Genomic DNA, 18,323 nt, shown 5'->3' on the forward strand with positions numbered 1-18,323 from the left:
GTGATGCATTTCCTTGTTCTATTGTCCAGTAGCTCACACATTCTTGCTGTTTTACCCCCAAATGTAGTCATCAGTAGTGATAGTGATATGATGCATACAAAACTTGTGTACAGTATAATGATTCCCTGATTCAAAGCACTGCAAAATCTGAGCCTGTAACTGGCCCCATTCTACTGGTAGTATCTCTTTTATATCAAGTATGTGTGCCTCTGTTGAATTAGAATCAGATTTCCAAAGAAGGCTGAGAGCATATTTTAGAGCAGGGGTCCCCAGACTACGGCCCGGGGGCCGGATGCGGCCCAATTGGCCTGCCAATCCGGCCCGCGACGACCGCCACCCGCTCTTACGGTGCGCAGCGCGGCAGCGCTCTTCCGGGTCAGGAAAAAAGCGCCGAAAATCCATTGTGCGCATGCGTATGGGCCTCTCCCGACCCAGAAAAGGTCATTTCTGGTGCACTTCCGGGTCGGGGGAGGCCCACACGCATGCGCACAACGGATTTTCGGCGCTTTTTCCACCCTGGAAGCGCGCCGCTGCGCCAGTAAGCACCCGTGCGCACGGGCGCGCACTCCCCCATCCTCCGGCCCGCCGCGCAATCGGCGCGGTGGGAACCGGCCCAAACGCCGGTAAGTCTGGGGACCCCTGTTTTAGAGAATCAAAGATTTATTTACTATAGATGTGAAATCATTATTTTAAATTTTTATAAGCTTAAACAGTGACATTAATGAATATTAAATCCAACTGCTAACAGTATTCCTCCTTCTTTAATATAAACCTGTTTTAGATTTTCTTCCTATTCTTATTTAATGTCCAAACTGTTTTGAAGATAATTCACATGTTTAGAAAAGTACAGAGATTCACAAAATGTTTAGGGCTATGCGTACACCTGTGTTCCCCCCCCCCCGAAAACAGCACTGTGTACATAATATCAATTTGAGTTCATTTAAGAGAAGATAAGATATCTTTATTGTCATTGTCCCCTTGCGGGAACAAGGAAATTACTCGGTTGCTACATCCACTCAGATAAAGCATTCCGCATAATCCAAAATTACAAAACCTAATTAAAAACTGTAAATATAATACAAAATAACAAGTAAAATAAGATGACTTCAAAGTCCAGGCTTTCCATTTAAGGCCAAAATCGTTCTAGAGAAGAAACTGTTCCTGAGACAGCTTGTTCTTGCCTGCATTGTTCTATATCTCCGTCCCGATGGCAGGAGCTCAAAGAAATGGTGACCAGGGTGCGTTGGATCTCTTGATAAGTCTAGTGCTTTTCTATGGCACCTGGTGGTGTAGATTTGTTCTAAGGTGGAGAGTGAGCAGTGAACAGGTAGATTTGGAATGTAGTGATCTGTATTCCAGTGTTAATGGGATCCATAGCTTCATACATTTGGTAAAATTCATCCTTTTTTTCTTTTTCCTTTGTCCCTGTGTAAAATGGGATTGAGTTCATTTGAGGGTGTAGTCGGGGGGGGCAAGTAAAACAATAAAAAAATACTTAACAAACTGAGGATCTGCCCGCTAACATGAAGCATGCCCCTCCCCAACATAAATCCTGGCTACGCCCATGGATGTACACAAGTTGCAAACAAACTTTTGCAAATGACAAAAGAATTTCTACCTATCGGTTGCGGTCAACCCTCAGAACCCAATATCTTTCATATGCGACTGCTGAATGGTGGGGCACCACCCTGTTTTGTCCACATTCTTATCAATAAGCCATATCCCATATTTACAAATGGAAAAATAGAAAATGCTGGTCTACTTTTATTTCCAGCCGCGGATAAGGCACTAGGGGCAAACATGTGGGACTACTTGTTTCATAGAACGCTCACCCCTCATGAATATTGAAAGTGCCAGGTATAAATATGTATGAGCTGCCTGTCAGTCTCTCCGCCGGGTTCCCTTCCACGCTCTTTCTCCCTGTCCTCCCGCCACCGGAAGTGCCCCGCCGACCGGCGGATCGGGAACGGCCGAGAGCAACATGGCGGCTACGGCAGCAGCGGCGGCGACAGGAGGAGCCGCAGCAGCAGCCGTGTCACGGACGCCGCCTGCTCGGCGGCCGGGCCTGGGCCTGGGGCTCGGCCGCCCTCCGCGCTCGGCGTCGCGCGGCCCCCGCGAGCGGCCGTCGAGCCCGTGGGAGCTGGTGAGGCCCTCGGTGACGGAGCTCTCGCGGGCCGTCAGGAGCAACATCCTGTGCACGGTGCCCGGCTGCGGCAAAGTGCTGCCCAACCCGCCGGCGCTGAGCATGCACCTCAGCAAGGCCCACGGCGTGCAGCAGCAGGTAAGCGGCGGCGCCCTCCCTTCTCCCGCTCCTCCGGGGACCGAGCGCCTTCCCTCTCCCTCCAGAGGGAGGGTTTCATTTCAGCCCCACTTTTTAGCATTCGGTTTCTTTATAAGCTTCCCAGGTAACAATGAACTACTGATGGGTAGCTATCAGAATTCAATTATTTTCATTGATGGCGGCTATCTGAATTCAAATGTTAGTGTTAATAATCACTCCCTTCCAGCATCAGTTTGTTCACAACGTTCCCAGGTACATAGTAGATATTGATGGGTAGCTGACAAAATTCAATTATTAATTATCATATTCAGTCCCTCTTCGTATCCCAGACAATAATTATTAATTGGTAGCTATAGACATTCAGTTATTAATAATAATCACAGCAACAAAAGCCCTTTCTCTATTCTCTGCACCCCACCCCCTTTTGGCTGATTTAACCTCAGATACCCTCCCTCCCTCTGCCAGTGGCATTCTTAATATATTTTTAATGCTCTGTTGTGGTTGTTGTGAGCCACTTTGAGCTCATTTTGTTTGCTTGAAAAGTGGTGTGCCAGTACAATGTTAAATCAAACCTCAGAGACTCCCTTTCCCAGTCACAATTGCTTCTTAGCTTTATTTAAAGGTTTCCGGCATATCTAGCAAAGCTGCCAGGATGCCATACAACCATGGTAATAAAATACTTTTTTTTTAAAAAAAAGCAAATGTTAGGGAGGGCTCATAGCTAAAGTGATGCACATCCTTTGCTTGCACAAAGCTCCAGGTTCAGTCTTGGGTCAAGATTCGATTTCTGCTAGTCGCGGCAGATGATACTGGGCTGGATGAACCATTTGATCAGATTTGGTGTGAGGTAGCTTCATAGTTGCTCATGCAGAAGATTCCTTATTCAGTATGCAGCACCTCCAATTAAAAGGATCTTATTGGGAAATAATTCTCCTAGAGACCCGAGAGAGCTGCGGCCAGTCAGGATAGAAAATACTGAATTAAAAACCATTGGTGTAAGTCTGGGAGTAGCCAACATGGTGCCCTCTAGACATTTTGGACTCCAGCTGCCACCATCAGCCCAAGCCAGCATGGCCAGTGATCAGATATTATGGGGAGATCGTAGTCCATAACATCTGGTGGCCACCACATTGGCCATTCCTGATCTAAGTCATATGAATGTGGTATATGAAAGTGCCATACTGTGGGCTTCTGGCCCATGGACCTTAGGTTGCCGCCCCCTGTTCTAATACCTTTTATCCCTCAATAACTTGATCATCTGAGCCTCTTTGTCTATTCACTTACTACTTCCAATATTCTCTAGTTCATAACTTGGTTGATTGGCATCATAATTGCAAGTAGCAGTAACTTTGGCATTATCAGGATGTTTTCTGTTCTTCCTGGGGAAGGCTGGGTACCAGCTATCCCTGGAATGTTACTTTCCTCTCATGCTTCTGGAATTTCTGTTAATCATAGGTTAGTCTGTGACTTCCAAGGACTGTGGCTCTTATTGTGGGTTAACTCTGTAGCTTCATGATGATTCTGTAGTGGCAGAATTCTAATGCTCTGTTTATTTGTGATACTCAGCAGTTCAGCTCAGCTGCCATCCTACTTCCTTTCCTTTAGTAATTTTTTGGCAAGAGAGTATCCATTCATTCACAGAGTTGCAATACATAATTGGTAACCATCCACCACACATTCTGCTTGACCTAGAACAATGTATAACATAAGTAAAGCGTTGCTTAAGTAACAGGGCTGGGGAAGACTTGCCTGAAATATTGGAGAACCACTGATCTTGCTCCCTCATAGTAAGCAAGTTTAGAACCAAAGCCTGAACTAGAAGTCTCAAGTGACTACATAATTTGAACTGGACCTTCCGGACACTTGCTGCAGCTACCACCTTTTTAGCCCCATATGATGATATGTATTTCTGCAAAAAGAAGACAAGTAGTGGCACCACTAATCTGTGACCCTCACCATAAGCACCTGACAAATCCCCTCACTATGGTCCTCCTATAAACTCTCTCAAACATTGTTGTCGTTTAGTCGTGTCCAACTCTTCGTGACCCCATGGACCAGAGCATGCCAGGCACTCTTGTCTTCCACTGCCTCCTGCAGTTTGGTCAAATATATTTACACACACAAGAGTTTTTCTGTAAGCAAATATGAGGAGGTGCCTCTTGAAGGGCCAAATAATGAACCCAGCCTAAATAAAATCTCTTTCTTAGCAGAGTCCTCAGTAGGCTCTTATATAAATGTACTAGGCGCAGGTCAGGGTTTCTTCAGACTCTCAGAATCCTTCAACTACTATGGCCCACTGATACATGTGACAGCTTCATGTGGCCTTGTTGCAGCCCTTCCTGATTCCTCACTGTAGCCTGCCTGCCAAGCTGTGCTGTTGTAAAAATCAGGCAAGTGCAGCCCCATTTAAAATACTTAGAAATCCCTTCCTAAGCTCTGAAACTGTACTTCATCTAAGCTTTCAAGGTTCAATGAACAGTATCCCCTCACTATCTACATTGCTTTATCGCAACCTATGTGCTCTTTCATTCCACAAATTCACTCTGTACAGTGGTACCTTGGTTCTCAAACTTAATCTGTTCCGGAAGTCAGTTCCAAAACCCAAGCGTTCCAAAACCCAAGCGTGCTTTCCCATAGAAAGTAATGCAAAATGGATTAATTGATTCCAGACTTTTAAAAACAACCCCTAAAATTTAACATGAATTTTACTATCTAACGAGATCATTGATCCATAAAATGAAAGCAATAATCAATGTACTGCAGTCACAGAACCAATCAATCAGTAGCTGAACTGCAAAACAAATAGCAAAAACAGACAAACTTCAGCGTAATACTCAAAACGGAAGTGTGGCACTCAAATCGGAAGCGTAACACTCAAAACAAAGCACGTTCAGCTTCCGAAAAAAGTTCGCAAAGTGGAACACTTACTGCTGGGTTTGCAGTGTTTAGATTCCAAGTTGTTTGAGTAGCAAGATGTTTAAGAACCAAGGTACCACTGTACTTTTCTTAAAATCTCTGAGTATGCCCCAGGTAAGTACAACTTCATAACCTTCCCTGACCTAGCCTGAAACCTAATCACTGTAGCTATGAAAGGCTCACTGTATTTAATTACAGATTCCTTCAGCTTCTCTGTGTATTTCAGACTAAGCAAGGAAACCTCCTCACACCAAAGCCAGAATCCCTACGCTAATGTAACTTTCTCTTCTCCTGTGTTTATCTTGAAAATGAGCTTTGTGCCTGAGCCCATGGTGCTGTTTTCAAAATCCTGGTATTTAAGTGAAGTACTCACATCTTTGCTACTGCCTTTATGGTTGGGTTCCTGCTTCTGATTGTACTTTGTTGATAATATTATTTAAGTTTTAATAATTTCCCCCATTGGATCTCTTTCCAAATTTGAAATGTGACCTTTAATGGGAAGTGGCTGGCGGCTTCCTCAAAATCCCTTCCAGAAGTGCTTGATAAAACCTCTGGTGAGAAGCTGTAGCTATTTAGAGCAAAACGAGTGTTTATAAAACAATGTCCTCCATCTTGCAGCCAGATACTTTGTTTGGAAATTACTGGCTTAATTAAGATTTTGGAGTAATGTGACAATAATATTGCAACAGCTCCTACTTTGACTCCTTGTAATCCCTCCTCATCCCTTTACATATCCCAAGGTGGCATAATGGCTTGTTGGGCTTTTACCTCAGAAATATCTTTTCAGACTTATTTTTGCTCCAACCAGCAAAGAGTTTTCTCAAAATGGTATTCCATATTTTAGTGCCAATATTACAGTAGAAAGTAAGATACCTGATAGTGCTTTAGAACTATGAGTATATGGAAATCTGTATACCCTTGTGCGTGAATTTGAAGTGAAACTTGCATTGTATATGGGGAAAGTGAGCTCTGTAAAATAAACAGGAAGACTCCAGTCACTGGGTCTGTGAGACAGTTTTAAGTCACCACTCATCCATGGATCTCACTAGGTGACCTTGAGGCAGTCATTATTCTTCAGCCTAACTTACCAGTACTTCTTGCAGTAGTTGTGAAGATAAAATGTATGGGTGGAAGCCTGAGATGAAAAATGTAATAAATAAATGTTGGCAGCTTTTTGTTGTTTTTAAAGATTCTTTTGCTTAAGGATTGGAAATATTTTTCATTCCAAGGGATTTATATATGCTACCACTGCTGTTTATTAACAGAAGGGTAGGGAGGGCCTGAAGAGTAGAGAGAGTCTTCCTGCATTCTTCAGGACTGAATCGTTGCATTTCAGGTTTCAGCATTTCTAGGCTGTTCTCTCACGCTTTCCCCACTCCTTTTTGAAAGGGAAGATAAAAAGAAGTTAGAGAAGAGGTTGGACACTGATGATGAAACTTATATTCCAGCCAGTCAGAGCATGTATCTAATGCAGCTGGTTTGGAAATCCTTGGATTATGAATACCAGTACTTGGGTACCTTAATGTATAAAGAGAATGCCACACTTTTAAAAAGCCTTTTAAAGTTCTGCAGTCCAAATTTTACACCAAGGCAAGCTGTCTCTTTGCATTAATTGAACCGCATCCATATACTTCTGCAATCAAACTACGGGTATTTTGTAATGTTGGGGACTGAATCCCTATCTCAAAACTACTGGAAATCCTACTGATTTCCTTCTGGCTTGTGAGATTTTAGGAGCCATATCCACACATATTACAAGCAAATCTTTCCAACCAGAAGTGCCAAAAACTTTGGGTTTCTTAATATAATATTATAGGAAATAATATGCCCATTATTCTGTGTTTTTGCCCATGCTTGCTCTGAATCACAGTACGCTCAAAGCCCTGCTCAAGTTCAGCTATGGAGAGACTGGAGCAATCAGTGGTTCCTTGACCTGGTTCATGGCTCTGACATCACAAGTCATTGGTATAGCACTAGTCTCCCTAGCTTCAGTTTGTTTTGAATTTAATATTACACTCTCTTGCTGTGAGATGTTTGGTTCTAAATCGTTTGGTCTAAAAGTTCAGCATAATGTTTTCTGCAAAATGTTTCTGTTTCCTAAGTGACAGTCAGTGTTCACTCAGTCACATCTTCTTGGTTTAACAAGCCCAGATGTGAATAAGCCTTGTGTCCACACACACACTTCACTCCTTCTTGGTGCACCAAAATTAACCCCAGAATTCTTCATCTACTCTTATTACACTAACACTAGGAAACTGGTTATCTCAGGTTTGGAACATTTTCAAACCATGGTTTAAAATCCTGGGTGGTTTGGAACATGGTAACTAAGGGACACGGGTGGCGCTGTGGTCTAAACCACAGCTTGCCGATCAGAAGGTCAGCTGTTCGAATCCCTGTGACGGGGTGAGCTCCCGTTGTTCGGTCCCAGCTCCTGCCCACCTAGCAGTTCGAAAGCACGTCAAAGTGTAAGATAAATAGGTACCGCTCCGGCGGGAAGGTAAACGGTGTTTCCGTGCACTGCTCTGGTTCGCCAGAAGTGGCTTAGTCATGGCTTAGTCATGCTGGCCACATGACCCGGAAGCTGTCTGCGGACAAAGGCTGGCTCCCTTGGGCTATAGAGCTAGATGAGCGCTGCAACCCCAGAGTCATCTGCGACTGGACCTAACAGTCAGGGGTACCGTTACCTTTACCTTTAACTGTGTTACTGGGACCTAACATTAATTGAAAATTGCCTTGCTTCTCAAAGAGTGCCAAGGATAAAAGTGGTAGCATGAGGATAGCATACCCTCCAACATTTCTCCTATGAAAATAGGAACATCCCATTCCATAATGATAATTTTACTATTTATACCCCACACATCTTACTGGGTTGCCCCAGCCACTCTGGGCAGCTTCCAACATATATGAAAACATAAAACATAAAAAAACCCTTCCCTATATAGTATTGCCTTCAGACGGCTTGGGGGTTAGAGAACTCCATACCCTCCAACATTTCTCCATTGAAAACAGGGACATCCTAAGGAAAAGCGGGGCATTCTGGGATATAATCAGAAACCAGGACGGCTTCTCTAAATCAAAGCACATGAGCAAAAGCCTTGTACACAGTGGCAGAGCTTCATGTTCCAGCACCGGGGGGGTGGGCAGAGAGCAGGCGGGGGTAGTGCTGGTGCGTGTCCAGGGGTGGGGTGCGCCACCCACAGGGGCGTGACGCACATCCTGGTGGTGTGGGGCGCCGCCTGCGGGTGCATGGCGCCTAGGGCGGGGGGAGGCAGCCACGATGGCACCCCACCGGAATTGCGCTGCCAGGGGCGATGTGCTCCCCCACCACTCCTCTTCCTCCGCCAGTGCTTGTACATACCTCTGCTTATTTAGCCAGGATTGACCCTTACTGGGCTAGTGAATAATCAACTACCTGTCACATAATCTAGGCAATTAGAGTAACCTGGGATCACTTTCTTCCATAGGGAATAACTGAAACATTACAGAAGTTTCAAGTGGAGAGTCTCTTCAGTATGCAGGCAGGCAAAATGCTGAATAAAGACAAGCTTTATTTGTATTCCAGATACTTCTGAACCCCAAACATTAGATACAATTTAATAATATTCTTCTGCTACAGGATGGAAAAATAAATCCTGCAATAAGGAAAGACTTGAAAACGCCACAGAAATACTACTGTTGTCCTATTGAAGGTTGCCCTAGAGGACCAGAAAGGCCTTTTTCACAATTTTCTCTTGTAAGACAGGTATGTATTCTAACTACACTATTCAATAAATAGAACAATATAATTCATATGGAACATCTTATTCAAGAGCCATGCATCTTTCTGAATTGCAAGATTTCTGTGTAAATGTATACCATCATAATCATAAGAGAAGCTGCATATGAATGTCATTTCATATTGTCAGTTGTCTATTGCTTATAGGATCAATGTGTTGGGAAAGAGCTACTTTTTTGTTAAAAAATTAAACTTATTAAATGTGCTGAGATATGCCTTCAGTAGCTGAAAATGAAAGGAGCAAATCGGAGGGTAATTTTGCGGTAGATTTCTGAGTAGTTAATTCAATTACTCCTTTGACTTAAGTCTCTGTAATATGCCCTCTTTTCTGTGTAAAACTTATAATGGGCCTATGTAGATTATTGAGAACCTTAACTGCAAACTTCATGGAGGCTGAATGTCAGAGGTCTGAATATTCTAAGAAATGCATTATCTGATTCTTAATATCTTTTGAAAGAGTGGAATTGTTAAAAGTCAGTCGCAGTATTTATTGAGTTGAGGTGCATCCAGATAGTGCATGTGGACTTTCATTCCCATGTTTTAACCATTTTCAGGAATTCCATGAAAATCTTGAATCCCCTCTATCAACTCCAGTCAATCATTTAAAAATGCATCAAAAATTGTGGAAAATTCAGTTGTTGACAGCATGCTTAAAAGTGCCTTGTCTTAGATCAGGCGCATCCCCAAACTGCAGCCCTCCAGATGTTTTGGCCTACAACTCCCATGATCCCCAGCTAAGAGGACTAGTGGTCAGGGATGATGGGAATTGTAGCCCAAAACATCTGGAGGGCCAAAGTTTGGGGATGCCTATCTTAGATAGACAAGGCTGGAACTTGAACAGCTTTGTGTCTCAAACATAGTACTACTGGTACTTTCTTCTGTTTGGGAAGCACCATCGCTCAGTGACAGAGCACTGGCATCTCCAGGTAGGGCTCAGAAAAAGCCCAGTCTGAAACCCTGAAGCTGCTGCCAGTCAGTGTAGACAACACTGAACTAGATGAACCAGTGATCCAAGGCAGTTTCCTATAACTTACCTAACTTTTTTTTTATATTTCAGCATTTTATGAAAATGCATGCTGAAAAGAAGCATAAATGTGATAAATGCAGCAATTCCTATGGCACCATATGGGATCTGAAGCGACATAGTGAGGACTGTGGCAAGTCTTTCCAGTGTACTTGTGGATGCCCCTATGCTAGCAGGACAGCATTATTGTCTCATATTTATAGGACACAGCATGAGATCCCTGTTGAACATAGGTAAGGGCAACATTTTCCCTTTGTTAACTGTTTCATATGTGTGCACATATATTTGCCTTAAAACATTGGAAGGGGGAGGAGTTCTAACACCATTCTGTGAAGATCACTGCCACTGACAGCTTCCCTTATCTTACCAACATTTTTTTTAAGGATAACTCTTAAAGAGGCATGGATTTTTCCAGGCTTTTATACAATCAATTATTATCCAACACGCTCCCACCAGTAAAACTGATTCTGTTTGAACTATCTAACAATTCAGAATGCATTTCCATTCAATGTGGGGAGGCGGGGTGACTACTACTTTTGAAGTCCTTTATCAAAATGCTTAATGCACAGTATTAAAGACTGTGTGGAATTACAGTGCAAGGTTGAATTATTCTAAATTCTATTATAGAAATGGTAAAAGTGGTGGGGTGGGAAAGATTTGGAGGGAATGAAGGAGTACCGTATATGCTACAGCTGTACCTAGTCAAAGGTTTTGTAATATTTACAGGGATCCACCAAGTAAGAAAAGGAAAATTGAAACCTCTGTATCCAATCAGTTGGTGAGAGAAAAAGTTAAAGGAGCTTCTGCCAGTGTCCAGACCAGATGTACTAGCACTAAAGACTTGGAGACCTCTGAGATGAAGCCAGCAGCTTCCTTTGAAGATTCTAGCTGTTCCTATACTACTAAGCAAACACAAACACAGCCAAAAAATTCACCAAAGTTGCTTCTGCCAAAGCCAAAAGTGGCTTTGGTTAAACTCCCTGTAATGCAGCTTACTCAATTGCCTATCTTTGTATCAGCACCAGACTCTTCTGTCAAACCCGTTGTAGTTGCCGTTGATGACAAAGGCTCTGTTATGAGTACTGTTCACTTAATGCCTCTGCCGGTAGGATTTATGATACCGGGACTGGAGGCTGAAACACTTGCATTTAAAAGCACCTTGCCCCTTTCAAAAACCAAAAATACTGGCAGTGTTGAGCCAGTCAGCACAGGTATCCAGGTCAATTTGGGTAAAGGGGCATCAGATAATACAATCCAAGATCTGGAAGCCATATGCTACAAGAACGGGATTTGTTCAACAAATGTGCAGACGGACTTATCTTATATTTCGCAGAACTTTGTGACATCTGCAGCCTGGACTCCTGATTCATCGGTGTCCTCTTGTTCTCAAACAGACCTGACATTCAGCTCTCAGGTTTTGTTGCCAATTAATGTGCAGACGCAGACACTGTTACCCAGTTCAAAGTTGACTTCTTCCATAGCTGCTCAGACAGATGCACTTGCACAGGCTTGCTTTCAGTCATGTGGAATTTCTCGGGAGACTCAGACCAATAGGTCACAGAAAGATATTGATGGGAGAGTACAAATGGACCAGGCTGTAATGTGCAATGACATTTTTGACAGTGTTAGTTCATTCAGTGATTCAACCACAGTGGGACTTCCAGGCAGCAACTTGATGGCTGCAGGCCTGGGTCAAAGTCTGCTGCAAAGAGGAAGTTGCAAATCTTTGAGTCCAGACACCAAGTGTGAGCCAGTTATCAGCTTCAGTGCACAAAGTAATATTCTCCCACAGCAGGTTATGACAGACAATCAGACCCAGACAATGGAGTTACTGAACGATCTTGAAACTATTTTTTCTAATAACACAGCGGGTCAGTCATTGGATAACCGTAGTCTTTTGACTGACACTAGCTCGCATGCTGGCACACCCTTGCCTTCTGGCCCTACGCAGAACGCAGGAATTGATTTTGACATTGAGGATTTCTTCACAGCCTCCAATATCCAGACTCAAACAGAAGAGACCCAACTTGGCAACCTGAACTCTGAGCCAGTCTTGGAGTTGCTAGATATTGAAACCCAGACAGATTTATTTTCAGATAATGCCACCCAGTCCTATAGCTGCAGGGGTAATCCCAATTTCTTAGGTTTGGAGATGTTTGACACACAGACCCAGACTGACTTAAATTTCTTTTTAGACAGCCCCTATTTGCCTTTGGGGAGCATCTTGAAACAGTCTACCTTCTCTATGAGCACAGACTCATCTGATACAGAAACACAGACAGAAGTGCATTTTCCTGCAAAAAATTCCTCTAACCAAATGGCAGAAAGCAAAGTCCAGCTGAATAGTGCTGAAACACAGACCATGGATAGCTGCTTTGAAACCCTTGGCAGTTTATTTCTTACTAGCAATGAGACTCAGACTGCTATGGATGACTTTTTGTTGGCTGACTTGGCCTGGAATACAATGGAGTCACAGTTCAGTTCAGTCGAAACACAGACTTGTGCAGAATTGTGTTCTCTGTTTCAGGGTCCTGATAAATCAAACCATTGAGTGCTGTTCTCAAACTCTCTTTTCTTTGAGGATTAAGTTATGTGTGGGTAGGAGAAACTGACATTCAAGTCACCTCCACTGAATGTAATTGACCACATATGGTTGGTTTACAAACTATGTCCTACTATAAGGTACTTTAACTGTTTTGTGTTTACTAATATGAATCCCGTGTGCATATGTTCACTGCTGTGTGTTTGTGTATGTTTGAACACTTCATAACTGGTAGTGATCTTGTGTCTGGCCTCTGCTATGCTGAGTTACATTTAAAAAAACTCTTAAGTTCCAAACTCATAGCTGTTAGTAATAGCTTTCCTTTGACCTTGACTATTAATGCAGCAGTCCTGTATTTGGGAAGAAGTCCACTAAACAGAGTGGAGTTCTTGAGTAATCAAACATGGAATTGTGCTGTGGGTTTTTTGTTTTTGTTTTTTAATGGACCAAAACCTAGTTTTCTTCAAATTCAGGCTCATTCCCCAAATCCTGAAAATGCAGCCCTTCTCTTTTTTGTTCTTGTTTTTGGAGTTCTTTGTTGCAATTCAGCTCTACTAGGGTTACATCATGGTTGTGCCCAAGAATTTCTACAGATTCACGCTTCCGCATGTTGCTGTGACATAGGCTAACAATTTGGCAGGAATGTGCCCTACATACTTGCAGCAGCTTGTTGCTTGCTAGAAAACCAACCAAGTACAGAACAAGTTTTTGCTCTCTCTCTCTCTCTCTCTCTCTCTCTCTCTCTCTCTCTCTCTCTCTCTCTCTCTCTCTCTCTCTCTCTCTCTCTCTCTGTCTCATCTGGCTTCTAATTCATATAGATTTAGTAAGACTTCATATTTGTGACTTAGGGTAGGTGGACAACTGAATATTGACATCACCATGCTAAGTGTGCAGTAGTACACTTTGGATTGTGTACAACTAAACTATACTCAGACTAGGATTACTGAAATTAATCTAATTTAGTCATGTCCATTAATTTCATTTGGTCTGCACAGTGTATGACTAATGTTGAATACAACCCAACATGTTTAACATGGGTAAATCCTTGTTGATCATGGATTCAATTTTCTTGAAACAATGTTAGTCGCCTGTAAGGTGTTTAGTTTCTGAACAGTCTTGCCAGGTTCTAGCAGACAGTTTGGAGTTAAGCTCAATGGCTTGCAAAAATCTAAGGAAAAAGTAAGGAAAAGAAAGGAAGGCACCAATGCAGAAATGAGAGAGGATACTTCAAATGTACACTTGGATATATGTTATTTAATTCAGTGCATTTTGTGTCAGCAGCTCTACTGGTTTTCATTGCCCAATGCACCTTTCAATTCCCAATGCACCTTTTTTCTTTTTAATCTGTCCTAAGATCTTATGTCAGACAATCACTTTGGGAAACATAGCTGCTAGGCAAGCTACGAGAAAGCAGTGAGTTACTATCTGCTCAGGACAAGATCACTAGGAAGCTCTTCTACCAAGCAATAAAGGAAAGTGTTCATCAAAGTAGCAGATGGCGTGTGTTCAGCTACAGCTTTTACCTGCTGTTGGACATACAGTTCTGTTTGTGATTGAATTCTTCAAATTCATGTTGAGCCCTCAGCTCCTCCAAGAACAACTTATCTTTCAAAGGGCAAAAAAACTTAGGGCTAGGATAGAGGATCTGTGGTCCTCCAGATGTTCCTGGGCTACAACTGACAATTGTCCCTATTGGCTGAGGCTGATGGGAGTTGGGAGTTCAGCAGTATCTAGAGAGCACCATGTTCAGTGGTAGGGTCTGTTGTTGTTATTGTATAGTGCTGCTAATGGTCTGTCAGCAAAGACACATCACTTCCACACTGATTTTGTGTCTTACGTTCTAATTCTCACCCAACATACTCTGGGCAAAGTCTAAAGTGTTAGCAACTACTCAGCGTATCTGTTGATGTTCTTCAGAAACTTCCATTTCTGTTTTTTGTTTATTGAAGAGAATATTCTACACTGAATATCCTACACTGGATATTTGCAATCTTCAATAATTGTATGCAGGGTTTATTTTTTCTCTCTCCAAGCATTTATTCCACAGAATTGAGCATCAATTTCCCACTGAGCCTTGGATAAGCATTTGGAAGAAGAACTCTCAACTGGGTCCTGTACGTACATAACACTTTGGTATGCACCAGCTGATTGCTTCAGCCAAAGAGTGGCAAACAGCTTCCAGGTTGATGCAAGTTACACACTGTTCTTCAAAAGTGCATGGCACATCCTTGATTGATGCTGTTTAATGAGCAATGAAGCTGAAAAGATGCAGTTTGGTCAGAGTCCCAGGCAGCAGTGAAGTAATGACATCACTCGGGTGCACTCTTTATGTATCATGCAAGTTGTTTTGATCTAAGGTCAATTGCCAGGAGTGGTACTGTTATTCCTCCATGGCCACATGAATTATTTGATTTATTACTTGCCCTTCCACCATAAGATCCCAGGTTGGTTCACAACAATTTAAAATACATTAAAAAGATGGCACTCCAGAGATTTAACTATACCCTTGTTGGGATGCAACTAAAAAGTCCCTCATCCCACTGAAGCTTAGTGCTTCCAGTGCGAAGCTAGTGTCACCCGGCTTGCTGTGGTATACAGCTTGGTAGTTGCAGTTCAGAATGTAGTAGCCTAGGTGCACTTTTGATTAAAGTGTCCATGGGCACCTTGAAGTGTGTTTGAATTGTTGATGCGTATCTGTGGTCAGGGTATTCAGGCGCTAATATGAGTATGTATATTAAGCTTTTCCACAAACAAAACAGGCAGCTGTCCTGGGTCCCCATTAAAGTACCATTAATGCAGTGGAGATCATGTTGGTATATAATCGCCTTTTTAAGTTGATGTGATTGTCTTTAAGCAACTACTTATAGATAGGTACTGCCAGTGCCAATAATGCAGATTGACCTTTGGGCTCTGTTCTGTTACTGCTGTCTTATCCTACATAGGGTGCTTATGCAATAGCTCGCCTTGAAGTGCTGCTGTGACTAAATCCATGCATTTCTGCTTGTGGGGGAAGAAATGTTCCACACTCCTTGGACTCATACCGGTAGAAGAAGACTTAAAAGCCATCCACAGCTCAGTGTACAAAACTACAGTAGCTTATTTTCTCCTCCAGGAATGGCAGATCTCCTGCATGCCCCACTTTTGGCTATCTTCTTTCTTTAGTAGGAGATTCCAAGAATATATTTGCTATAGAGAGAAAATATTGACTCAGCCTGGTCATATTTGCAGAAAAGACCTAATTTCTGAGCAACTTTCACGTTCCTGGTATCCTTTTAAAGGAGATTTTGAGACTGTCTTCAAAATGAATCTTGTAACATTTCGTTCTTTGGTTCTATTAAGTGTTCCCCACCACCACCATTTCATCAGAGTAATTGAACCAGAATGTTCAGTTTGCAACTGTCTGCACACAATCCTTGTATTTGATTAATATGAGGTAATTAAAGGGAGTCTGGTGCATAAGCTACATCTTCTGCCTTTGGTTTTCCAATTCCATAGTATTTTCTAGCAATCAGGGTAACCTACCTGCTAATGAGGAAGCAGTAAACAGATTTGAATTTTAAAGAATTGGTTTATATACAAGTGTTTAGCAGGATTGTCACGACCTAGACACAGAGGGCCTACTTGCATGACACAATAGCTGCAGGAAGGTAAATTTCTGTCAGCATGAACCACCTGACCTGGATAGAGGTTGATACCACATATCCTCCTTCTGAGCTGGAGATTATCCCTTGTTAGAGCTAAACCACCCAGCCCACCACAAAAGACTTATCAAACTCAGCATGTTGTTGTCAAAAGCAAACTAAGAATGTCCTGCTCAGCTTCTACATATTAATATTCTACTTCATAGAAAGTGAAAGATGCTAATATACATACAGATATCTTAGTGTTTGTGTGACTAGCCCTGATTGCTATAGTACTAAGAAACAAGAAATGCCTTTCTCTCAATCTGATTGACACTGATATATACAGGCATGATCTTCTTTACAATCCATAATACAGCATGCATGGTGCATATAGTCAGCTGACATTTACATCAGCTCTAACTTGAGTCCTGTCTTCTATGGGGAAACTTTCTCATCCTTGAAATTCTTCACTTTTTATTCAGTTAAGGGTTAAAATTAACTTGAACTAAAAACCAACCATATTTGTTTTTCGGCAATGATAATAATGCTAGTACTACAAGTTACTACTCATCTCAGGCAAGCAACAGGGTTTGGTTGCTTCCTTTCTCACCTGCTTCCAGAGGGCTATCTTAGATGTCTTTTTCAAGCGTCTGATAGCAGGGCCTAACACTCACTGTACTGGGTGAGTTGCTTAGTATCATTTTAGAAAGTAACTCATTCAAAGTCACTGTACAGTAGCCTTTGCCAACCTGGTGCCTTCCAGATGTTCCCATGAGCCCTAGCCAACACAGCCAGGTTGGCAAAGGCAGCGTTAGAGGTTACCTTTGGCAGTAGGTGCACCCATGATATTTGCCTGTCATTGTAGCTGGTTCAAGATGGGTGAAAGGGTGAAAGAGGATGAGCAGGCAGGAAATAGACAACCACCTCTTAATTGTTTGCAATGCTATATTAACTTTTAAAGGTACATTCTTGGATAAAATTTTGCACCACGAAATAGCACTAGTCTGCTTAGTGGATGTTTCTAAACTTGAAAACATAAAACATGAGTTGCAGAGCTTAGTATGATGTCTTACTCTTGCTGGATCAAAGTATGGTATTTCATTATGCTTGCTAATTTTCAAGAAAAATTCTAGGTGTGCATACATGCATATGCACATGCTTCACCTCTGACTGCAGATTGAGATGGCGTTCACAGACACTGGAAATGAAACTCTGTGAGCTGCATGCTTTATGGGGATTTGGGTTTTTGGAGGTTTTTGGACTTGTTTCTGAATAAATGTTGGATTGCACTGTGAATAAACTTGTGTCTAGGCTGTGTATGGGCTGCAGGTGGGAACATGTATGCTTGATTTACACCTCAACCCCCCTGCAATCCCCCCTTAATATCTAGTTTTCCATAGAGAAAATAAGAGGGAATCCTTTTGTATGGAGGAGCATTCAATAATGTGAGCCCCCACCTGCAGCCTAAGCATGGGTATACCATGTCAGAAGCAATACCGTGTCATTGAACAATACCAGTGAACTAAGGGGTTTTGTCCACTGCAAGTTGCCTGAAATGTGAAAATGAGTCAATACACACAGTTTATCTATTAAAGGGTCAAAGGTTGTATCAGAAACATCTGAATGACACCATATTAAATTCCAGCATCGATCATGTATATCATTGAACATTTTCTGTATCCAATTCTTGCACTTTATGAAGTTTTTGGAAGGAAACAATAGAGGGCTGCTGTTTCCTAGCCTCAAGAGAATGACTTCCATTTCATCACTGAGCAGATGGGCTGGAGGAATCCTGAATAAAAATGAAACTGTGGCCTGTTACATTTAAGAGGAGGCTGTCATATGATTACAGTTTTAATATCTGGCTGGATATGGGTAAGTGAAAGAAAATCTCATTCTCGTTTGCAGCTGCAATTTTCACTACACCCTCCTTTCTGCCATGTTTGGGAGCAGAGTAGTCCTCTTTTTCTAGGGGCTTCCCCCCTCTCATCTGTGCTCACTTTGTTAAAGATCAAATTTATCTAAAACAGTTAAATCTGTTATTCTTTATGGAGCCACAAGCCTCCTTTTTCTCCTCTGATGCATACGTATTCTCTTCAGGCAGCTAATGAAGATGAAATGCCAAAGAGCAAATTAATGTTACACGTGCATGCAATGGCAGT

General features: G+C 42.3%; 1 protein-coding gene and 1 long non-coding RNA gene across 2 annotated transcripts; one reads left to right on the forward strand and one right to left on the reverse strand.

Annotated features, from left to right (window-relative positions):
- Nucleotides 1-939: 939 nt before the first annotated feature.
- On the reverse strand, nt 940-1,961 carry LOC148685327 (uncharacterized). Its single transcript, XR_015950543.1, has 2 exons — nt 1,833-1,961; nt 940-1,425 (listed from the first exon to the last, which is right to left on the reverse strand). It is a non-coding gene; the product is annotated as an uncharacterized LOC148685327 (long non-coding RNA).
- A 20-nt stretch (nt 1,962-1,981) lies between these two features.
- ATMIN (ATM interactor) lies at nt 1,982-13,425 on the forward strand. Its single transcript, XM_035119926.3, has 4 exons — nt 1,982-2,281; nt 8,814-8,939; nt 10,030-10,229; nt 10,723-13,425. Exons 1-4 carry the CDS (start codon nt 1,982-1,984, stop codon nt 12,545-12,547), a joined length of 2,451 nt encoding a protein of 816 aa, XP_034975817.2. The 3' UTR covers nt 12,548-13,425.
- Nucleotides 13,426-18,323: the final 4,898 nt, after the last annotated feature.

Source organism: Zootoca vivipara, chromosome 6 (genome assembly GCF_965207765.1).
Source record: "Zootoca vivipara chromosome 6, rZooViv2.hap1.1, whole genome shotgun sequence".
NCBI classification, from domain to species: Eukaryota; Metazoa; Chordata; class Lepidosauria; order Squamata; family Lacertidae; genus Zootoca; species Zootoca vivipara.

Bases quoted from the DNA above. Each gene is read 5' to 3' on its own strand.
- ATMIN (XM_035119926.3), top strand. From the start codon at position 1,982: ATGGCGGCTACGGCAGCAGCGGCGGCGACAGGAGGAGCCGCAGCAGCA. The intron at 8,940-10,029 runs GTATGTATTCTA...TTTATATTTCAG, and splicing joins AATTTTCTCTTGTAAGACAG to CATTTTATGAAAATGCATGC. The intron at 10,230-10,722 runs GTAAGGGCAACA...TAATATTTACAG, and splicing joins GAGATCCCTGTTGAACATAG to GGATCCACCAAGTAAGAAAA.